The sequence below is a fragment of the Microcebus murinus genome, chromosome 8 (assembly GCF_040939455.1).
Source record: "Microcebus murinus isolate Inina chromosome 8, M.murinus_Inina_mat1.0, whole genome shotgun sequence".
Classification (NCBI taxonomy): Eukaryota; Metazoa; Chordata; class Mammalia; order Primates; family Cheirogaleidae; genus Microcebus; species Microcebus murinus.
The window spans coordinates 58,433,512-58,454,029 of record NC_134111.1 but is presented as its reverse complement, the minus strand read 5'-3'; the positions used below and the strand labels follow the sequence as shown (position 1 = coordinate 58,454,029).

Here is a 20,518-nt window from a genome sequence, read left to right as displayed (position 1 = left end):
TTGAACCAAAAAACAAACAAAACCCATAGTTTTATCCCTTATGAAAATTTTAGTCATGTGGAATACAATTGTTTCTAAATTTCAGAATATTATGGGGGTACAAATGTTTAGATTACATACATTGCCTTTGCTCCACCTGAGTCAGAGCTTCAAGCCTGTCCATCCCCCAGATGGTGCACACCACACCCATTTGGTGTGAATATGCCCATCCTCACCTCTCTGTTCCCACCTGCCCGACACCTGATGACTACTACTATATATGCACATTAGTGTTGATCAATTAATACCAATTTGATGGTGAGAACATGTGGTGCTTGTGTTTCCATTCTTGTGATACTTCACTTAGTACAATGGGCTGGATCCAGCTCTGTCCAGGATAATACAAGAAGTGCTAGATCATCATTGCTATTTTGTGGCTGAGTAGTACTCTATGGTGTGTGTGTGTGTGTGTGTGTATACACACCACATTTTATTAATTCACTCAGCTCTAGTCTTTTAAAAATACGGAAAATCACTGTTCTTTATAATACTATTTTTCCTTTTTTTATTTTTTCATTTTAAGACACAGGGTCTTGCTATGTTGTCCAGGCTGGTCTGGCTGGTCTCAATCTCCTGGAGTCAAGGGATCCTCCTATATCAACCTACCAAGTAGCTGGGACTACAAGTGCATGCCACCTCACCCAGCTTCTATTTTACCTTTAAATAATCAACACATTATAATGTTGGCAGTAACAAAATTATTCACATATTTTTACTTACTATTTAATTAAGAAAATATTTAATGTATGTAATGACGATTTTTGTCTAATTTTCTCATTTTTAATAGATGCTACTGTTTTGTGTGACCTGTTTTTATTTCTTTGTTTCTTGTTTTTAGGAGGGCACAGGGATCTCCCAAATCTGGTGAGTCCAAAAGTATCTCCTTGAGAACTGAGCCAGGCTCTGTTGGCGTTTTGCTCTGGTGAGGGAAAGTAACCAATCACTTCCATTACCTTTAGACTGTAATGATCAATGGCAAATGATCCAGGGTCAGTTCTTGAATGTCAGCATTATGGCAATTCCTTGCCTGTGTTCAGTGGCACCTAGAGGCTTGGCACCTAATACCAGGTTAGTAAGTGTTTTTATTGAACCATTGATATATTTATTATAAACCAGTTTTTTTTTTCAAAAAAAAAAACACAAACTGGCCAGCTAGAAACTTATTAGGAGATAGTCCCTCATTCCATAATACTGGAGATTCTAAGGGATTTATCATCATAGTAGATTGAGAACTGCTGAACTAGAAAAATTATCAATCACTGATGTTTTAATATCACTGAAGCTAAAGTAATACTCCCTAGCTTGTATTGACATAAGTTTATTTTATGCTTGCTTTATTTAGTTAGTTGTTGAGAACATTATATTAAATTCTGATATTTCTTGTGAAAGTCTTTGCTTTCCCACTTCAATGCAAACATAAATATCCTTAGCATGAAAAGTAGGCGTGTGTGTGTATCTGATACATTCAGTAAAAGAAAACATTTCAGTTTTATTTAATGTGAATAGTGGTGCTTGTGAATCTACTGCCAGCATTTTCAATTGAATAAGTCATGAGACACTTTATATATAATTGTATCCACAGGATATAGACATTCCTTCTATTGCACATTCTTTTTAAGCAGCTGTCCATTATGGGTCTGAAAATATTTCTCTTCTAAATCCAATCCCTTAGAGCAGTGGAAAAAAAACGATCATGTATGTAGTGAAAGATAGTCAACTCTAGATTTGCACTAGAAGTGGAGTAAAAGAATGACTTATGTACTTTGGCAATTTATAACATTTTAATGATTAACTTCAACTTCCCTGCTACATATTTAATCAGAGTGATTAACAACCAGAAAAAAGGATGGATATTTAATTTCTTCCTTGGCAATTGATATAAAGGTAATAAACAGGAGCATGCAAAGTTAGTGGGAAAAAGAGAGAAACTGCAAACTTTGATATTAAAAGCCCAGATGGCAGGGTCCTCATTAATTATGTCTAGTGCTGAAACTTGAAAAGAGTATTTTGAAGGTTGTGTGATTTAGAAATTGAGCTTGGTTGTTTCCTCCTCACACGCTCAGAAATCATAGGTAGCTGTGTGCTTCCCTAATGTAGTTTCCTCCACTGAAAGTTGAAGACGTGGCTAGCTGACCAAGGAGCCAGGTCGGCAGGACTTCAGGCAACGTTTAACCCTGCTGGTTCAAAAACCTCCATGGGAGGTAGCCCTGTTTTTCTAGGAGCAATTGAGTCATAGCTCCTTCAAAGCCGCTCCATCAGTGTTCAGCTTGCCTGGAATTCCACTGCTGACTCTTCAGGTATAATCAGTATTGATACATTTTTCACAGAAAGCTAATGAGACGTCTTCTGTGGATTATAATCAGAACATATTATCTTTGCAAAGGGGTTTAGACCAAACTCAGTTGAACAGAGATTTTTCAGAGATGTAGCTTTTGAATGATTCTGGATAACTGAATAGGAGATTACACTTTCAGCCTTTTTTTTCCCCACTATAAAGAATAATTGACTTCAGAATACCTCAGTGCAAATTGCTGATATGGACTAATATTCTAAGTATTCGAAGATTAAATGTCTCAACTTTGTGAAATATTTAGAGCAGTGTGAGGCACATAGGGTGTGTTAAAATTACTAGTAAATATTGGAAAGTAGGCACAGGGTCAAGCTTTACATGTGTACGCAATTTTTAAAAATAAAAAGATGCATGATAACACTATCCTGAATGCTTTGGTGCTGTTAATTTTCAGTTGCGAAGAGGAGGCACAATGGACAGAAGGGGTACTAGGCCTTGGAGGTTATGAGCTCTGGTGCTGATAACCACTTTGTTTTTCTCTGTGTGCCTTTGAACAAACCACTTGAACTTGAGGTTTTCTTTTCCTTCCACATGAAACGAATGAATGATGAAATAATCTACAAAGTCCCTTACAGCTCTAACCTGAGTTTCCATGAGTTTAAGAGACCCCTTTTATGCCATTTGTTATTCTTGGATTAACCTCAGATTTGCACTGAAATCAACCTAAAAGTCATTTGTATGTATCTCTGCAACTGCCTCCTATGGCTTGCATTTGTGAGTGGCTGTTTTGGCACCTCTGAATTTTCAATTATATTTGGTGGGACAGTTATGCAATATTAAAATGCTCAGTCATATAACTGAACGTGTGTGGTAGCATTTGTTCACTGCATTTCATCCATCCAAGGACCACTTTGATTTGTTTCATTTCCTATGTCACCTAGACCTTCTGCCCATAAATATTTAAACCACACATTAGATTTTATAAAATGTTGACCTATTTGTTATACCACTTGTATATACTATTTTATAATACAACTTTAAAAAACAGTTTCACATTTATAATTCCTAATTACACTGGATTTTAAATTATGTCTTGATATTGTGAGTAGGATGCATTATGGTTTGTTTTGTAAATAGCCCTAATGTAAGAGCTTGTTGAAAAGGAAGCCAATAGTTTAATAAAACTAATTTTGAGGGCTGCATCATTTAAAAAACAACACAGCAAGATATGGCATAAAAATTTTAGGTAAATTTAATGTGATAATTTGTTTCTTGGACAATAGTTCCAGTAAATAGTATGTTTGTTATAAGGAACAATGTGGAAAAATTTTTGATGTAATCTCTTAATAAACTTCTCGATGTCTAATACAAATACTTAATTTTAGATTAAATAATGGAAGCATGGCTCTTATAATTGCACGAAACACTTCTCGGCCAGAATTTATAAAACACCTGAAAAGATATGCCAGTGTGAAAAATCAGGTATGGTAAATTCTTTTTGTTACTTATTTGCAAAGCTATTAATCATGGAGAGAGATGTTACAAGAGTTGACATCAAATCCTGCCTCGTAAGAAGGCTTTATTTTCCTTTGAACACATTAATATTTTTTCCAATCTATTTCATTCAAACTTTGAAAAGCATACAGCAATATTCGCCTTTTTTTGAGCTATGAGTTAGTTTTATATACGTGCATATATGTATGCACAAAAGTAGAATAAAAATGTATTGTTATATTGCAATATGAAGTAAATTAAGGAAGAAATTACTTACTCGGGCTGTTGTTCAGAATGAAAAGTAGTGAAATCTGATATTTTTATCCTTCTTGATAGCATAGCAGCTGTGACTCTCTAAAGTTTGATCTTTAGGTTTTCCTGAAATTGTTTTTGCAGATTTGTCTGTGCTCACTGTTTGAAATAGATTTGCAGATAAATATTTAAAAACATACCATATTTATACAGATATTTTATTCAAAAGTAGAATGTGGAGATACATATTTCCACCTGTGATTTGTTTTAAGTTGAAACACTAAGTACCAAAAGCCATATTTTGGCAAATACTTTGACCCAGTTATTAGGAAACTGATCCTGGATTTATGTGAATTTCTGAAATTGTGAGTCTTTAAAGTACATAGGTATGAGTGTAAAACCCTATAGTTGCACAGATTCTTAAAAGTATAAAATGATGCTTGGATGGAGTTGGAAGAGAACAGATGGGAGGAGGAGGAAAGTAAATCCAGCCAATGACTAGCTGCTGAATCTTGCTTACATGCCTTAGCCATTGCAAGGCTCTCAATTTTGGTCTCACTATAATTTCAAACTTTCTTAGGCTATCTGCATGAAGTTTGAATCCTCTTCTGCCTAGTATATTATTTGATCAACATTTATTGAGCAACTAACTGGACTGTTTGGGAAATTAAATCATGAAGATTAGATATAGCCCCACTTTCATGAAATATAAACCTCTAAGGAGACAAAGTAGATGAGCATATATTAATATAATGTGAGCCTAAGTAACAACTCTGTTTTGGGGAAATCTAAAGATTTATTGATTTTTTTTCAAAGGAATGTATACCTTTTCAGATTTTACTAGACTTTTAAGCATTAAAAACGACTTTATTGTTTTTCTTAATCTAAAAGCAGTACCAGTTCATTGCTCTTTTTAAGTCAGAAAATAGAAACAAGAAAACAATATTTAAAGCACTTGAAATTCCATGTTCCTGGACATAATCAGTATCATTACCTTGGTATAAATTTTTCCTAATCCTTTTCTATTAACTCCTATCTGAGAACTTAAATGAGTATTAACCTATTAGTGTATCCCTGAGAAGCACTGTGTTTATTTTGGGGGAGACATCTATTTTGCACAAATTGTATATGGAAGGTTTTATAGATTTTTATTTTATGAAAATAGCTTTCTTCTGATTTTAAAAGCAATGCTTTCCCTAGACATAATAGCATATAGAATATAATGAAAAGGATTCTAAGTGAGATCATGTTATGCAAGATCTATGTTAGCCTATTTTTCTCATGTATGCTACCAGTCATATCTTGCTTTTAATGTAAGAAACTATTGCCTGTTCCATTAGACTTAACTCTGATTGACTTACCTATTTTCAAAAGTTAAAGTCTAATGGAACAGGCAATAGTTTCTTACATTAAAAGCAAGATATGACTGGTAGCATACATGAGAAAAATAGGCTAACATAGATCTTGCATAACATGATCTCACTTAGAAAACATTTTCCTAAAGACATAGAATCATTTTCATTATATGTTATTTTTCCACAAATCTGGAGTCTAGATGGCTAAGGAGGTGTCTGTAGGTTTAGTTTCTTCTGTGGCCACTCTCCCTTTGGCTTGTATGTGTCTGCCTTCTCACTGCACCGACAAGTGGTCTTTCTTCTGTTTGCAGACTTCTTAGGGGGATACCAGTCATACTGGATTAGGGCCTACCCTAAAGATCATTTTAAGTTTATCACCTCCTTAAATATCTTATCTCCAAATACTGTTCCACTCTGAGGTACCAAGGGTTAGGATTTCAACATAGGGATGGAATTGTGCCCCCTTCCCTCAATTCCTAACCGTCATGCTAAAATTTTGCAGTTGCTTGACCATGACATACCTCTGTATTTTTGTAAATGTTTCTTCTCTCCAGACTTTTCCTTCTGCTGCAGGCTAACTTGTCTGTGTTCTTTAAGGCTCCTTTTGTTTTTATAAGCTCACTTTAAATGGGAAGCTTTCCCAATGTCCTCAGCTATAAAAATGTCAGCATACATGTTGACATTTACTTGTGAGAGAGGGCACAGTGGACTTTGATTTGTAATAGCACTGAGAGATAAAGCAACTAGCGTGATTATTTGCATTTGTTTTATTTAGTTCAATTTTCCATTTGTTGAGACTTACACTGTTGCAGAAGTAATAGTTCATCCAAGGAATAATTCCAGCAGATACAATCCAGAGGAAGAACCTCGTGAAACTGCTTCAGAAAACAGTTTTCCTTGGAATGTGGATGGTGATTTAATGGAAGTTACATCAGAGGTCCATGTTCGGTAAGTCCAGTTTTTTCACTGCTTCTTATGTCCATCAGTAGACCCCAAACCAATAGCATTAATATAATGAAAGCCCTTTTCTCTCAACTATCAAAAAGATACATGTACAACTTTCGATGAATCAAACAACAAACTTACCTTTATTCACCGTTACATAGATCCTAAGGCATTTTCTTTGGCATTCTAAATTATTCTGCATAAACAGTATAGATAATGCATGTTATACTTTCCATTTTGGATTTTGAAAAACTGATCAAGATCTTAAACCTCCGAAGCCCTCTGAGTAGTAGATTAAAATTTAATCCTTCTTTTAGTTTTCTCACCCATTACTCATAACAGTTTGTGTTCAGCAATTTTCTTTTATCCAATTTTTATAAAGAATTCACTTACTTGAACATAAGAAACAGTTTACATATTATTTAGTTGAGCAACTGGTATATACACGTTTAGGAACCTGCAAACTCATTCTTAGTAGGCATTATGACTCAATGGGTAGATGTGTTCTATAGGCACAATTGACTGTCTTACAGAGGCAGTAAGAGCATTAAGTCAAGGGAGAAAGTAACACTAGTAATTACTAGTGTTATCAGGCCCCCTCAGTTTTCTAGATTGCAGCTCTATCATGCATGTCTGTGGGTTATACCATACTCAGCTGTATGTGTGAAAAATAACTGATAGGTTGATGAAATAAAAAATTGTACATATTCTTTTCTTTACAGATTACATCCAAGACTTATTAGTCTTTATGGAAGAAGCATAGAAGACACAAATGATTCCAAAGTAACATGTAATTGTTTATAAAAGAAATGTGTAAAGTAGAATTTTAGTATGAAGGAATGTAGCCATGTTTTCAACAGATATTTTTAAGGAAAATATTTTTGATGTTATTTTTCATCTTGATTTTTAAAGCCTCAGAAGATAATTTTAAATATCAGTGCAGGTTTTTATGATGTCTATTGGAACTGAAAAAAACATTTAATGTACTTACACCATGGTGATGCCTAAGTTTTATCAATATTTAAATAATTCCAAAGTGAAATCATTTGGATTCTTTCATTCTGCAGGTTTTGAGCTCATCAATTCTAATGCTAAATTTCCTATAGCCTGGTACAAACACCACAGAGATTATGTAAGACTGCCCTGATTTTACTGATCCAGAGAAGTTAAATTTTAAAATCACACAGCTAGTTAGTGATAAAAGCAGAACTAGAACCACTTCTTCGAAATATCGCCAACACCTTGACTTCTTGTCAACAAAGAATAACCCATATTTCAGTGATTATGGTACCAATTTTGAAGTTTTAAAAATTCATCATACAGGTAATAAAGTTGATAACATTTTATTTTGAACTGTATCGTCCTAACTGGGCAAAATTTAGTCCACTAGGTAGTTGTGTTTCTCTACCTGAGAGGCATGTATTATTGTGCTCAGTAATCCCTGAAATACAGTCATTTCTGAATAGAATGGAACCAAATTTAGAGACCATCCCTGAGAAGGCAGTTCTAAATTGGGGCTTGATTTTTTTTTTCTACCAATGATCTTAAATATTATTCTGAAAGAACTTTATAATGGTAAAAGCGTAAAATATCTTTAATGTCATCCTGTTGGTACACACTCAGGAAGATTTGGCTCGGGTTTCACTGCTCAAATGCCATCACAAATCTCAGTCCATTCCTCACCTCTGGGAAGGATGGCTGGTAACAGAGCCTTCATATAAAGAAATTTTCAAAATTTGGACACAGGTTTCTTATAAAGTCCAGACAAAAAAATTGCATTCTACAGTTATTAGTATCTAGATCATACACATGAAATAAATATTACAAAAACGACTATTTGAACATGAAAAGTATTAAAAATCAGAAGAAAGCTATTATTCCATTTTAAAAAGAACCTCATATAATATGAACAAACTCAAATTTTAGCTAGAATTTAAACATTTCATAGACACTTTGTCTTTTATATTCACTGTATAAATTAAATGAATATTTTTCTTTCTCTGTGCACAACAGAACACTTTTGTAGACCTGATTAAAATATATTTGAAGAGTAACAGAATAACATCCAAGCAAATATTTTTATTTGCTTAATTATACAGTACCCAATATGTATGATGTATTGGCCCCCCTATTCAAGCATTGATTTTTTAAAATCATTAGTGAGGTAAAGTTCTTGCATTTTTTACATCAGCTAAAGTGCACTATTTGTAATCTGCTGTTTCAGAATATAAATAAGGTGGTTTTAAAAAAATTTACCCCTGGGTACTCTTTAAGAGGACTAGTGGATTTATACCTAAATAAACACAGATTCTTTAAAAAATTTATGTATATGTACAGTAATGGGGGGAAAAACCCCATCGGTATATAAAATTAAGTATCCAGAAGTCATATTACAACTAAAGGTCTTTAAAGGTAAAAATCACTTTAAAATGATAATCGTCCTCTTTCATTCATTAGAATATTTAGAAAACAGCGCTTTGTAAAATTCTACTAAATATTTTTAAAAAACATATTTCAGTGGGATTTATTTTACCAAGGTGAGTGCATACAGTAAATCATATTTCCTTGAAAGATATTTTATGTCCAAGACTTCTCCAATCATGTTGTTTAATTTGTCAATATGATTTAAATTTCAAGATATCTTCAAGGGTTTGTTTTTCTTGAATAAATTGAATGCTTTAGTGTTTTTCTACCCATTTAAACACTGAAAGATTAAGTATTACCTTTGCAGATCTTCTTTCTCAAAGGGTAATCATTGCTTAGGTTTCCCCTTACATTAAGACATATGCCACCAGATTGTGAATAAAAGTTGTACATGGAAGAAGTCTGAGCAAAATTGATGTTTTCTTATAAACAGTGTCTTGTCTTTGTTATGACTGGAGTCTGTTTTCCATTCTCTCGATTTGAAAGAAGTCTTTAATCATCATTATCACTTTTACTATTGATATAACTCCAACTGTCTCTTCTGTTTTCTTGTAGGATAGATTTGTATTGTCTTTTAAAGAAGCCAGCCTGAAAATAGCATTGCATAATCACCAGTTATATAGTTATAAACATTCATATCTGTTTACTATACTCACATCTAATCAAAATGTCTTACACTGTGTCCCATGCTACACTAATCATGAAGGCTTTCAACAAATGCAATTAGTAAAAATTAGTTTGGGACATATTAAGTTAAAGAAACATTTTTGTTGTTAAAGCAGGACTTCTCAGTGATACCAGATTCTCTCCAAAATTGACTTGCAATATTTTCCAAATGTTCTTCTTTTTAAAAAGAACATCTTTCAAAGCAAGTTATCTTTAAGAAGCCGTATTTTTCTAGAAAGACTTTGGTATTGAAATTAGAAGAGATCAGTATTATGTATTCACCTAGCAATATAAAAAGTTTTTTAAAACTTAACATTAAAATACAGAAACATTTAAATCTAATAACTTGGGAGCCACAAATTAGCTTTGAGAAAATAAAGAATGGCATTTTGAGTGGTTTAGTATTAATTATTAAAGGCTTACCTTCCACATAACATATGAAATCAATAAAAGTACAATAAGTCCAAGTAGCAAGCTAATTGAAATAATCACTATGGTGAAATGACGTTTGGGTCTTTGATGATGTAATCCTTCCAGAAGAACCTACATGAATGAATTAAGCAAAAATTTAAAGAAAAACTCACCAGGTTAGAAACTTCTTTACATTTCCTTTGAGGCCCTCAATAACAACTACCCACCCCATCTTCTAGCTGGTTCTAACATACCATAGGAAACATTGGTAAGTGTTTAGCAGAAACTGAGTGGAATGCTATTCCTCCAATCCATTCTGTTCTCACTGCTACCAAATTCACCCCACTAAAGTGCACTGTTCCCTCCTGCCAGCTATGGAAAATGCCAACTCTCAGTGAAGTATTCAAAGTCCTTCATGGTATGGTCATACTCTACTTTCCTGACTCAGGTATTCAAAAGGAGATAATTAAACATCCTTGCAATATTTTTCCCTGCAATTTTAATGTACCAGTTAAAAGGGTAATCTTACATGTGCAACATTCTCATCCTCGTTTAGTTCAATAACTTTTGGATTTGGTTCTGGAAAAGCTGTTGCTCTTATTTCAAACTTGAGTGCTGAAGTCTCATCCTGTTTAATAAAAGATCAGTGTAGCCTTATTTCATGAAGACATAAATAGAAGTAATTTCTCAATTTATCTTCGATTTATTTCACCATTTGTAAATTACAATGCTGCCTTTGGTTGCAAAGGTGTGGTCTTGGTATTAATTTATATGGCATCATTTCATTGAAACCCTTTTATTAAACATGCTACTTTGAGATAACTTGATTTAAATATTAGACTATAGTAAGAAGTTACTAGTTTCCAATGTTATTTTCCTGAATATTTAATTTTTATCCCCAAACTACTTTTTTCATCTGATAAACATTTCTTCAAATCCATTTTATTTGGGTTTCTTTTTCTTTCTATATTCCACTTAATATATTAATGGCAAAATCTGATGCAAACAGAATTCAAATATAAAATCAGTGTATGAAGTCAGAACTTTACTATCTAAAGTAGACACTTTGTAACCCAGAATCCATGGAGTATGGGTAATCTGTGGATGGGCTTCATAGATTGTACGCATCTTTAGGAGATATTTTCATGAATGCATTTATTGGGGGAGATGAGAATATATTCTTTAGTCAGATTCTTAAAGAGGGATATGACCCTCAAGAATTAAAAAATACTGTGCAAAGGTTAAGTAACATTTTAGAGCTGAAGATAAATTACAAGTTTTACTTAGATCCAGAGCAGTGGTCTCAACAGTGAGGATTTTATCAGCTAGGGGTATCTACAGTGAGCCATGTCTGAAGATGTTCCTGAGTGTCAGAATTTGGAAGGTGGCATTCCAGTACCTAGTGTATAGAGGCTGAGGATGCTCTTAAATGCCCACTGTTGAGAAACTTGGATCTAGAGTATGAGAAGGCAAACTGCAAAAGGTTAAATGACTTACTCATGGTCCTATGATTTAGTTTTTAGCACAACTAAAACAGACATGTCTCCTTTGCCTGTCTGCTCTGTCTACCTCTTGCCCATTGTCTGGTAATTTCAAAAATTCCACTTAAAATATAACAGCTGCTACTTCCTTTGGCTTACTGTGTGCCATGCATTATTACAAAGTGCTTAATAAAAATCATTTAATCTGCAGCACCCCTGAGACACAGACATTATCCCTCCTGAACATATGAGGAAGCTGAAACACAGAACTCCAGATAAAACTAGTTTTATCTCAAAGTACTCATACATATACATGTTTCTTTCTAGGAAGAAATCCAACATATATTAATTTTTTTTTAATTCAACCTTTCAAAGTTCATTATTTTAAAAGTATATTTTTGTTATTGTATTTATTGTTAATGTTTAAGTTTGATTTTATGAATGCTTTAGTTTGCCTTCTTAGCTTTATTTTTAAAATATTAGATTATTAAACAATTTAAATCAGTTTGGAAAGAATTTTAGGGTTATATTAAATGGTAGGGTAGTCAATTTCTCTGATTTAATCAAGGTTCATAGGCAGTTGGTCATGCTTTCTGAAATTTCTTAATTTCATAGTCTATTTTAGTCTTAATTATCTGTTTAATTACTAAAGTGTTGTCACTTAGTCAATGTAGACAGCTGAAGTGATAAATAGAAATACAATTTTAGAGTTTTACTCCAAAATTTTTATATCTTCTTAATTTGCTGAATGCCTCTGTAAAATGATTAAATTCATGGATTTTATATGAACTTGTCCATAGACTTACCATTTCTAAAAGGGATGGCCGGCCTTCCAACTGAATGTGAACACTGGCTTCTTTTCCACTTTCCATTCTCCCAAAATTGCATAAGAAATTTAAACAATCGGAATCAGCTTTCATGCAGTACTTCAAAAGAATATAAAAGTTCTACATTAAAATTTTCAGCATTAAAATATTTTATATAGAATTAAAAATCTATTCTATTTCATGGCATTTAGAAAATTATCTTTCTGTGGATATGGAATTAAACAGCTGCTTTCCTTAGTGGCATTTAAAAAATTGCTTTCAACAAAACATGTTTGTTTTATAAATTATAACAAACAAAATATCTAAAGTGGAACATGTTCTCATTATTCTTATTAAGTTAACCTTCTGGGATAAAATTAAAAGGACTCCTAATCAGAGGCTTGCTAAGTTACATATTCTACATTTATTGTAAAACTTGGATCATTTCAAGGTGATGATTGTTTCTCCAGTTTCTTTTCATAAATTCACTATGATGAAAAGAATGAAAATTAATCTTGTGCCACAAAGGCAGCCCAGGTGAAGACAGTATCTTGGTGTCCTGAAGGGTCTGCAACAATGTCTGCCTGACAAATAATGGGCAGTTGTTAGATGAATAATGAAACTGTGGGTCTGTCTTAACCCTCCACTCATCCTTGTTACTTGTTGGCAAGAATATTCCCTAAACGTGTCTTCCGTCTTGCCACTCAACTGACGGTTCAAACCCATTGACTTTTAGTTTTCAGTGTTTCAACTTCTCTGTCGGAAACCAAGAACCTAACTTAAAAAAACTGAAACTTACCAATAACCTCTTATCAGTCTTGGACATGAATTGGAGTATGTCTTTGAACGTCTGCATTGCACCCTTTTCCTGCTCCAATGTACACTCTCTTTGATAATTTTTAAAATGGCATTCTCCAATAGTAGTCTACAAAGATATAAAGCATGAAAATCTTTCAGCATTGGAAAGAACAAAAACATGGTTTAAAGCTTCCAATTGCTTATCTTTTCTGAAATGTATCAAGTATCTGTGAAACTGTGAAAATACTTTTTTGATAGACTTATTCAGGAGAGATTAAATCTCTGTGGCAAAAGCACAAACAAAAACCCAGCTACATTGCAGAGGGTTGGCTATAGGTCCTAAGCTGACAAAATGGTCTTAACTTTATAGAAATGTGAAAAATGACATTTAAGCATTAGCAGGAAATTAAACATTTCTTTAGTTTTATACACAAAACAATGTTATAACAGCATGTCCTTCCATCTATATATAAAATTCAAGTAAGATTTTTAACAATCAGATCTCAAACCTATTTAGCATATTTGTTGACTGCTTGTCTTGAACTTTGAAGATAAAAATTTTCACAGAATCATCAACACAAGATTATCAATTCTTAAGTAGTCATTTAAACATTGCAGCTTCTTTTTATTTATTTTTTTTAAAGGCTACAATCCTGACCTGTCCACAATAGCTTCATTACTTCTACAGGTTTATATCACAAAATATATGATAAAGTAATTATTCAATGGAGATGGCAGAGTTTAGTTCTGTTACTGCATAATTCAAATATGGAGGTTCCCCTGTAATTCTACAGATCTAATGAAATGTATAACATTCAAAGTATAACTCAAGAAATGCACAGTGAAATCATAGCTTGCAGTGAGCATGACTAAAATAAAATAATACATTTCTAGTTTAGTGATACTACTTGAATACCGGATTGGCTTGCATTTATTTTATTACTTAAGACACACCTAATAAAGGTCCAGGTTGAAAAAACATATTTTTACCTCAACATCCAAAATGTTGAACAGCTTATCCGTTTGGGGTATAAAAGAATTTGGTACCATTATTTCCATGCTAACATTTGGAGCCATGCTATTGCCACTGTTGATAACCTGATAAGGAAAAAAATTTTACATATTTTTAATAAGTACATAAGCAAGTACAGAGAGCAATGAGCTTTTAGGTGACCCCATATATTGCACACGACATTGGTGGAAGTTTGGAGTTGGCAGCTGCACGGCAAAGGGAGACAGAGTATCCATGGTCAGAATTTTTAAAGTTTGTTAATAATTTCAAACTCTAGTCATTCCTAAGCCCTCTCTTCTTGGTATTGTTTAGACCCCAAAGTTCAGGCTGATGGCTTATTGGAAAAAAGTCTTAAACATAAGCAACATGTATTTTATGATGGAGTATGTATTTTAAAACCAATCAGTTGGTCCTTATAACCATCTCATGAGCCAACATTTTACTATTCACCAGCTAGGAAAAATGCTAAGAGGTGTTACTCGTATTCCCAGGATGAAAGTTAAAGAGTTAGAATTGAAAATACCTGAGTTTTGGTTCTATGATGTTTTGACAAAATCACTCCCTGCTGAGAGGATAATCATGAGCAGTAAGTGAATAAAAATGTATTTTTATTCAGGGTAATTATAATGTTAATACATTCAGAAAATCAAAAGAATATGTTATGGGATTTTAAAGAAAACACAAAAGTCTTTAATAATACTTTTCAAAAAATGCATAAAGGGATGATATTTCATTATTGTTGACATATTGAAGACTGCAGATCCTTAAAAAAGGAGATTGGGTCAAAATATTGCCTATTGAGAGCTTAACTATAAAATCAATACAATCAGTCAGAAAAGAAACATGCCACGATACCTAAATGAAAAAGGGTGAATTGCAGACCTGCAGTCATCTCTTGAATGCGTATGACATAGATGAAGAGAGTATCCCTAGATCTGGGACAGGTGGCAATTGCTAGGCCATCAAAGCACAGGGAAGTTGTAGAAAGAAATGTCAGCAATGGGTACACCCAGCAGTGCTCAGTACCTTAGACAAGGTCTTCCTAATACCAGTAACTGATCCATCTAAATTGCAGTTATGCTTCATCTCTGTTCACCTGATAACACTTAGGCCTCAAGAACACCCACTATACTTGGACGGACTCTACTGCAAGTTTCTCCAGTCTCAGCCACTCCATTGTAAATTATTTAGAAAATACTTATTAACTATTAGTTGTAAATTAATAAATTGTCTTTATAGAGTACAGCTTGGTTTCTGTTTCAGTTTATCTAGGCACAAAGCCTCACTGGGTTCTGATGAAAACATTTCTTGGGACTTCAAAGTGGAAGGCTAAATTTTTTCAACACTAGGAATATACTAGCGTAACAAAAACTTGAGTATACAAATCAATAGGACATTCTCTTCCCACAGATCTGGGGCAGGGCACAACAATTTGCATTTTGGATAGGTAGCCCGAGTGATTCTAATATACACTTTGAAAAGCATTGCCTTGCAAAATATATTAATATACCTAATCATAGTCTACAGATCGTTATATAACTTTGGACACTGCTTTTGGGTCAAAAATATTTTTGTGGAAATTATTCATCATCAACATCTGGGATACAACAAAAAAATGTTTGACAGCAAAAATGTTTTAAATTTAGCTTCAGCTGTCTACTAATACTTCTAGACGTAGTAGTATTCTTTACTTTTTTAAAAAGGTTATTTTATAATTCATAAAGCACATGCCATAGGTCATAAATCTATGGCATGAGAGGCTGACCAATTCGACCTTAAGTGGAGATGGGGGAGGTAAGAGCTTCCTTTACTTGGTAATGTTAGGGCTTTTGTAAAGTTTGAACCAAGAAGAGATTTCACTGATTTGCACCTTGCCCTATCCTATTTTCTGTATGCATCTCTGGAGAACTCATCCCATCCTATAACTTTGCCTATTTCAAGTGTAATCTCTGGTCCTGCATACTCTTTCCCACCTGTCCTGTAGGGAGATACAGGCTCGAGTAACAGGGACAAGACAAAGAAGAAAAAAGCAGCAGGAGCCTTAGAGGCAGGAGTGACAGCGCTACAGCCCCTTCCAGCCAACAGTGGTCTGCCTGGGCTGCGGTGTCCAAGGTATACGATGTCCCCTGGAGCAATACATCAGTCACATCCTTTCAGGTTGTTACAAATACCAACACAACTATGTTTTCTTACATGGAAAGTGAGGTTCATTTTCTCTGCCATGCAGGTTTCAGGCTCATTTTCATCATTTGATCCATACACAAATGAAGTTGGGTTTACAAACCTAATAGAAGCAAATGCAAATTGTAATTAGCTGTCTTTTTCAATGAGGTATTATAAACAGTCCTTCTCTATAGACTGAATTATAGCACATTTGCAAGGCACAATGAAATACTTTTGGTTTTACAATCAGATATGAATTTTATAAAGTAATGAAATTAGAAGTCTATGTGCTCTTACATGGGTAACAATATCTGTCCTCACCAATATCCTTTCCTTGCCTTCCCCAGTGCTGAATGTGGTTCATTCTGCTGACCATTCCTTCTCTTTCAGCCCTTATGTGATTAATATAAATTTGGCAATTATGGGATAAATCCTTAGCTTCCTCCAGGCCTCTTATACCTCAATCTATGTTACCGGAGTTACTTCTTCCCATCCCATGATTACTGCCGGCTATTTGTAACAATCCTAAGTTTGAGGAATAATTCAAACACTGATGAGTATGATACATTTTTTTTGTTAGAATACAGGTTGTCACCCTTTTTGTTAAACCTCTGAGTTTAGAGAAACATTAGACATGTTTTACCCACAATAAACTTTAAGAAATATATTTCTAGGGAAATCCCTGCTCCACAAGTTGCTCATATTTGGCAACTAATCTTAGGTAATACCAAATTAGAAACCCACTAAACAGGAAAGAAATTAGAAAAATTTAATAGTATAGATTTAAGTATTTTAACAGTTATAGGAATTCTTTACCCAAAATAATGAGATGTGAATAATGGGAAAATAGAAGAGTACTCATAATAAGAAAATCAAAAAAGGGAGGCAAGATGAACATTCAAAACTGGGAAACAGACAATCAACTTTTACCTGCTTTGCTGCTGACTCTCTTGGTCCTACTCCCCTATGAATGGCTTCCCCCCTGCTCCATTTGTTTTATCTCCCAAACTTGATACTCAATTCCATTAGTTTCAGATACTGACATTTGATGGTTATATACTTGTATACCACTTTTATGGGTGGTGAAAAATGACTAGGGGATGGTTTCTATTTAAGAGCAACAAGAAAAGTTCATCTGTCTTCATTTTGTATCATATCTTCTATTGCTTTAAAGATTAGCTTTAAACAAAGACTAATAGTGTGAATAATTTCCAGTGAAATTCTCCACACATTCCCTTCTTTTATCAGAGGAGAATCCGCTCAATCACTAAAATTGTGGAGAAGCAATGAATGCTGGCACTGGGGCAGTGGTTGAGGAACTCAGTGATCTCATAGGGTACAAAGAGTGTACAAGGGACACCTTGAAACCGGCTCTCTCACATCTCAATCCATTTGCCACACAGGTAGATGTGGGTTCTGGAGAATGGTGACTTGGCTAAGCTCACATTTCTTTGAACATCACTCTCGCCATGGCCATTGTGTACGGTTATGCAAACTGCACCCTGCCTGACTCCCAGTGCACACAGATTGAACCATATGCAACTGAAAGGCTGAACGTGGCCTGCTAGAAGCTTGTTGAGGCTCTTCCAGTAAGAAGTCTCCAGCTGGGCACAGTTTGATAATAGTCTCAGTAAGGACCATAGGGTGGATTAAAATAATGAACAGCTAAGCAAGGGACTGCAACACTGCAGTGATTGCTAAGAAATAGAAACAGTATAGTACCCCTTTTTATTTAAAATTTTAAAATGTGGTTTTGTCATTAATGTGAGAAGCAATGGAACTGAAAATCAGCTCTAAACTTTACAAGAGGCCTCTGTGTCTACTTACCCATGAACATTAAGCATAACCTCATACTTGAGAGGTATCGCCACAGTCACTTTGTTATGCTTTAGATTGTCCACGTCCCCTTCATTTTCACTATACAAACAAACAGAAAACACCCTATTAGAATCCATCAAGCATAAAATCATCTTCAGAGAGAATTACATATTATGAGTATCTAATATACTGGATGGCTTGTTTAAACAACACTTTTTGGGGAGTGAGGATAAAAGCAGATATGCTAACAAATTTTCAGGACAACTTTGGCAGAAATGTGCTGTCATTTAAATGGTTGTCATTTGTTTCTAATGCTAGATAAAGGGTTTTTGTTTGTTTGGTTACTGGTTTATTTAAAACAGATCATGTAAGGGAAGTTTTCTCCCACGATTAATGGAACACAGCTTCATGGCTCTCCCAAGGCCCTTCCTCAAAATACAGGGGATACATCTCCTCTGGTACAATTATTTTTTTCACAATGAGGTATACCAGGTGGCATGCACTGTGATGCTGAGGTCCTCTTCTGCTCTGCTGAGTGAGCTCACATCTAGGAGAAAGCTAATTTCTATCTGTAAAACACAGAGAAGGAGAGCCCATTAAAAAAATACCCTCTAAAATACATTTTTATAACCTAAATTTTAATTTTTCTTAATAGTTTCTGTTCTACGGAATGTGGACTTGAAACTATTCTAAAGGCGTAGGCTACTCCTCACTTAGCAGTGAAACACAGGGAAGTTGCTGGGTTTGTGGCGATTTTAAAGTGCAAATGTTTTCACAAGGAACATCCAGAGACAAAGCCTACTCCAAATGTGAAGACAGGCAGGGCCAGACTGACAAAATTAGAAATGCTTTAACAACTTGAGGGAGCACTCTTGCCAAAAACACCTCTTTGTACAGCAGAGGTAACATGCCTGGCAGACAGGACCCCCTGGGGTAGGCTGAGCAGGGGAGTGGAATTCTGATTGACACGTTCACATGCCCCTCTCGACGTAAACATGCTCCCCCCTCTTTAAACAGTGAACATTGCCAAGAATATAAACACAAAGCTCACAGATTTCAAACCCAGTTTTATGTCATCATTTAGCTACCCATTCTAAGTTAAAAAGATATATATTTATATGCAGCATCAAGAGAGGGGAAGACAAAAAACAATTCATGTTAGTAAACAAAAACCACAAATGCTATATGCTTACCCTTGAGAGATGATCTACGTATATATAACCAACATTGCAGTCAAGTTTTACTATGCCAGAGTTGTCTGACACGTCACAGTTTATTTGTTTCTCTTCCTAAAAGGAAAAATGAAATAACTGGTTTGGGTAAGAAGGGAATGAAACATTTGTAACATATATTTAAGGATGGTTTTTGAAAAGAATATCATCCCAGAGGTATTGAACTTCCCTAGAAAAAATGATTTTGTTCTCTTTTGGGATAAATACAAATAGAAGTAAATTATGTAAATATGTGTGTATATATAAGTATATCCTAATTTTCATGTAAATTTTCCACCAAAAAAATTCCTGAGCATGTAGCTATCATTCATTTTGACATATTCCCTATTTAATCTAAGGTCTAATTTCTTGAAATATCGTGAGTCAAGGAATCCATAAAGTCCATATTTCAATGGCGCTCTATGGTCTGGTACATTAGAATGTGTTTAGGTAGTTAATAATAATTGTAGTTACAATAGGTATATTTAAAAAATATATTCCCTGAATACCTGAGTTTTCCCTCTTATTTTTGCAAATAGGCTCTCAATGCTCTAGAGAAGGGTGGTAACATATTTGTGAGAGGTCAAAAGCCTCTCAAACACTCTTGGTATGCAGGGGTGGTCTTACGATAAAGACTCTTGAGGGAAAAGAGAAACTTGCCTAACCTTAATACCAGGATCTCAGAATTTGTGGAAGACTGCTGCTTCCGATGTGCTGGAGGTTCTTTGGGAAGAGGCTGAGGGTGCGAGCTTAAAATGAAGGGCAGTAACTCTGGGAGCCCAGCACTGAGGACCACCGTTACTTGTGCGTGGACCATAATGAAGAGGCAAATTGTCCTAACACCTGACATGTGCTCCGTGTGGCAGAAGGAAGTGATGGGGCCCAAGCAGCTCCCTCCTAACTCCTCGCACTGAAAAGTGCCAAGCTTGATGCTTGTGCACTTGGAATCCAAGGAACTTGCCATTCTGAGCAGGAACATAGAGGAGGGGTCAAAATAAGTAGGAGACTCCGTGGTAAGTCTATGTATTATACTCCAAATTGATGAATTATACCACTTGCTTTAAAAAAAAAAAAAAAAAAGTAAAATACTAAGTAGCATCATGCTATTGTGGTTTACAGTACTTACCAGTTCTAAAATTTTAATGAGGTAAAGGCCCATGGGTAGTTTGACATGCAGAGTGGTTTCGTACGCGTCATCGCCAGCGTTAAACAAGGACACGTTCAGCATTAACGTCTTCATGCTCCCAACAGCAAGGTAGGTTTTATTTTCATGTGGCCTAAAAATTAGACAATATTAGTTCTTTTTTAGGGAATCAAAATTCCATCTCTCTTCCCCTCCCCCCCTTTCCATAT

At 34.6% G+C, this 20,518-nt stretch overlaps 2 protein-coding genes across 3 annotated transcripts in view; one reads left to right on the top strand and one right to left on the bottom strand.

Moving 5' to 3' along the window:
- The window catches only part of CERKL (CERK like autophagy regulator), a 104,478-nt gene extending 96,757 nt beyond the window's left edge, over positions 1-7,721 (top strand). For both annotated transcript variants that reach the window (XM_012785813.2, XM_012785811.2), the window contains 5 exons: positions 878-903; positions 999-1,107; positions 3,715-3,811; positions 6,206-6,378; positions 7,098-7,721. In XM_012785813.2, the coding sequence (XP_012641267.2) occupies positions 878-903; positions 999-1,107; positions 3,715-3,811; positions 6,206-6,378; positions 7,098-7,179 (487 nt within the window). In that variant the 3' untranslated portion in view covers positions 7,180-7,721. The remainder of the gene's footprint in view (positions 1-877; positions 904-998; positions 1,108-3,714; positions 3,812-6,205; positions 6,379-7,097) is intronic.
- Positions 7,722-8,439: 718 nt separating this feature from the next.
- The window catches only part of ITGA4 (integrin subunit alpha 4), a 78,539-nt gene continuing 66,460 nt past the window's right edge, over positions 8,440-20,518 (bottom strand). The window contains exons 18-28 of the mRNA XM_012785814.3: positions 20,292-20,442; positions 19,148-19,243; positions 18,444-18,523; positions 17,964-18,053; positions 16,167-16,257; positions 13,952-14,059; positions 12,963-13,088; positions 12,164-12,283; positions 10,406-10,504; positions 9,889-10,008; positions 8,440-9,387 (exon numbers count right to left, since the gene is read on the bottom strand). Of these exons, the coding sequence (XP_012641268.2) occupies positions 9,292-9,387; positions 9,889-10,008; positions 10,406-10,504; positions 12,164-12,283; positions 12,963-13,088; positions 13,952-14,059; positions 16,167-16,257; positions 17,964-18,053; positions 18,444-18,523; positions 19,148-19,243; positions 20,292-20,442 (1,177 nt within the window). The 3' untranslated portion in view covers positions 8,440-9,291. The remainder of the gene's footprint in view (positions 9,388-9,888; positions 10,009-10,405; positions 10,505-12,163; positions 12,284-12,962; positions 13,089-13,951; positions 14,060-16,166; positions 16,258-17,963; positions 18,054-18,443; positions 18,524-19,147; positions 19,244-20,291; positions 20,443-20,518) is intronic.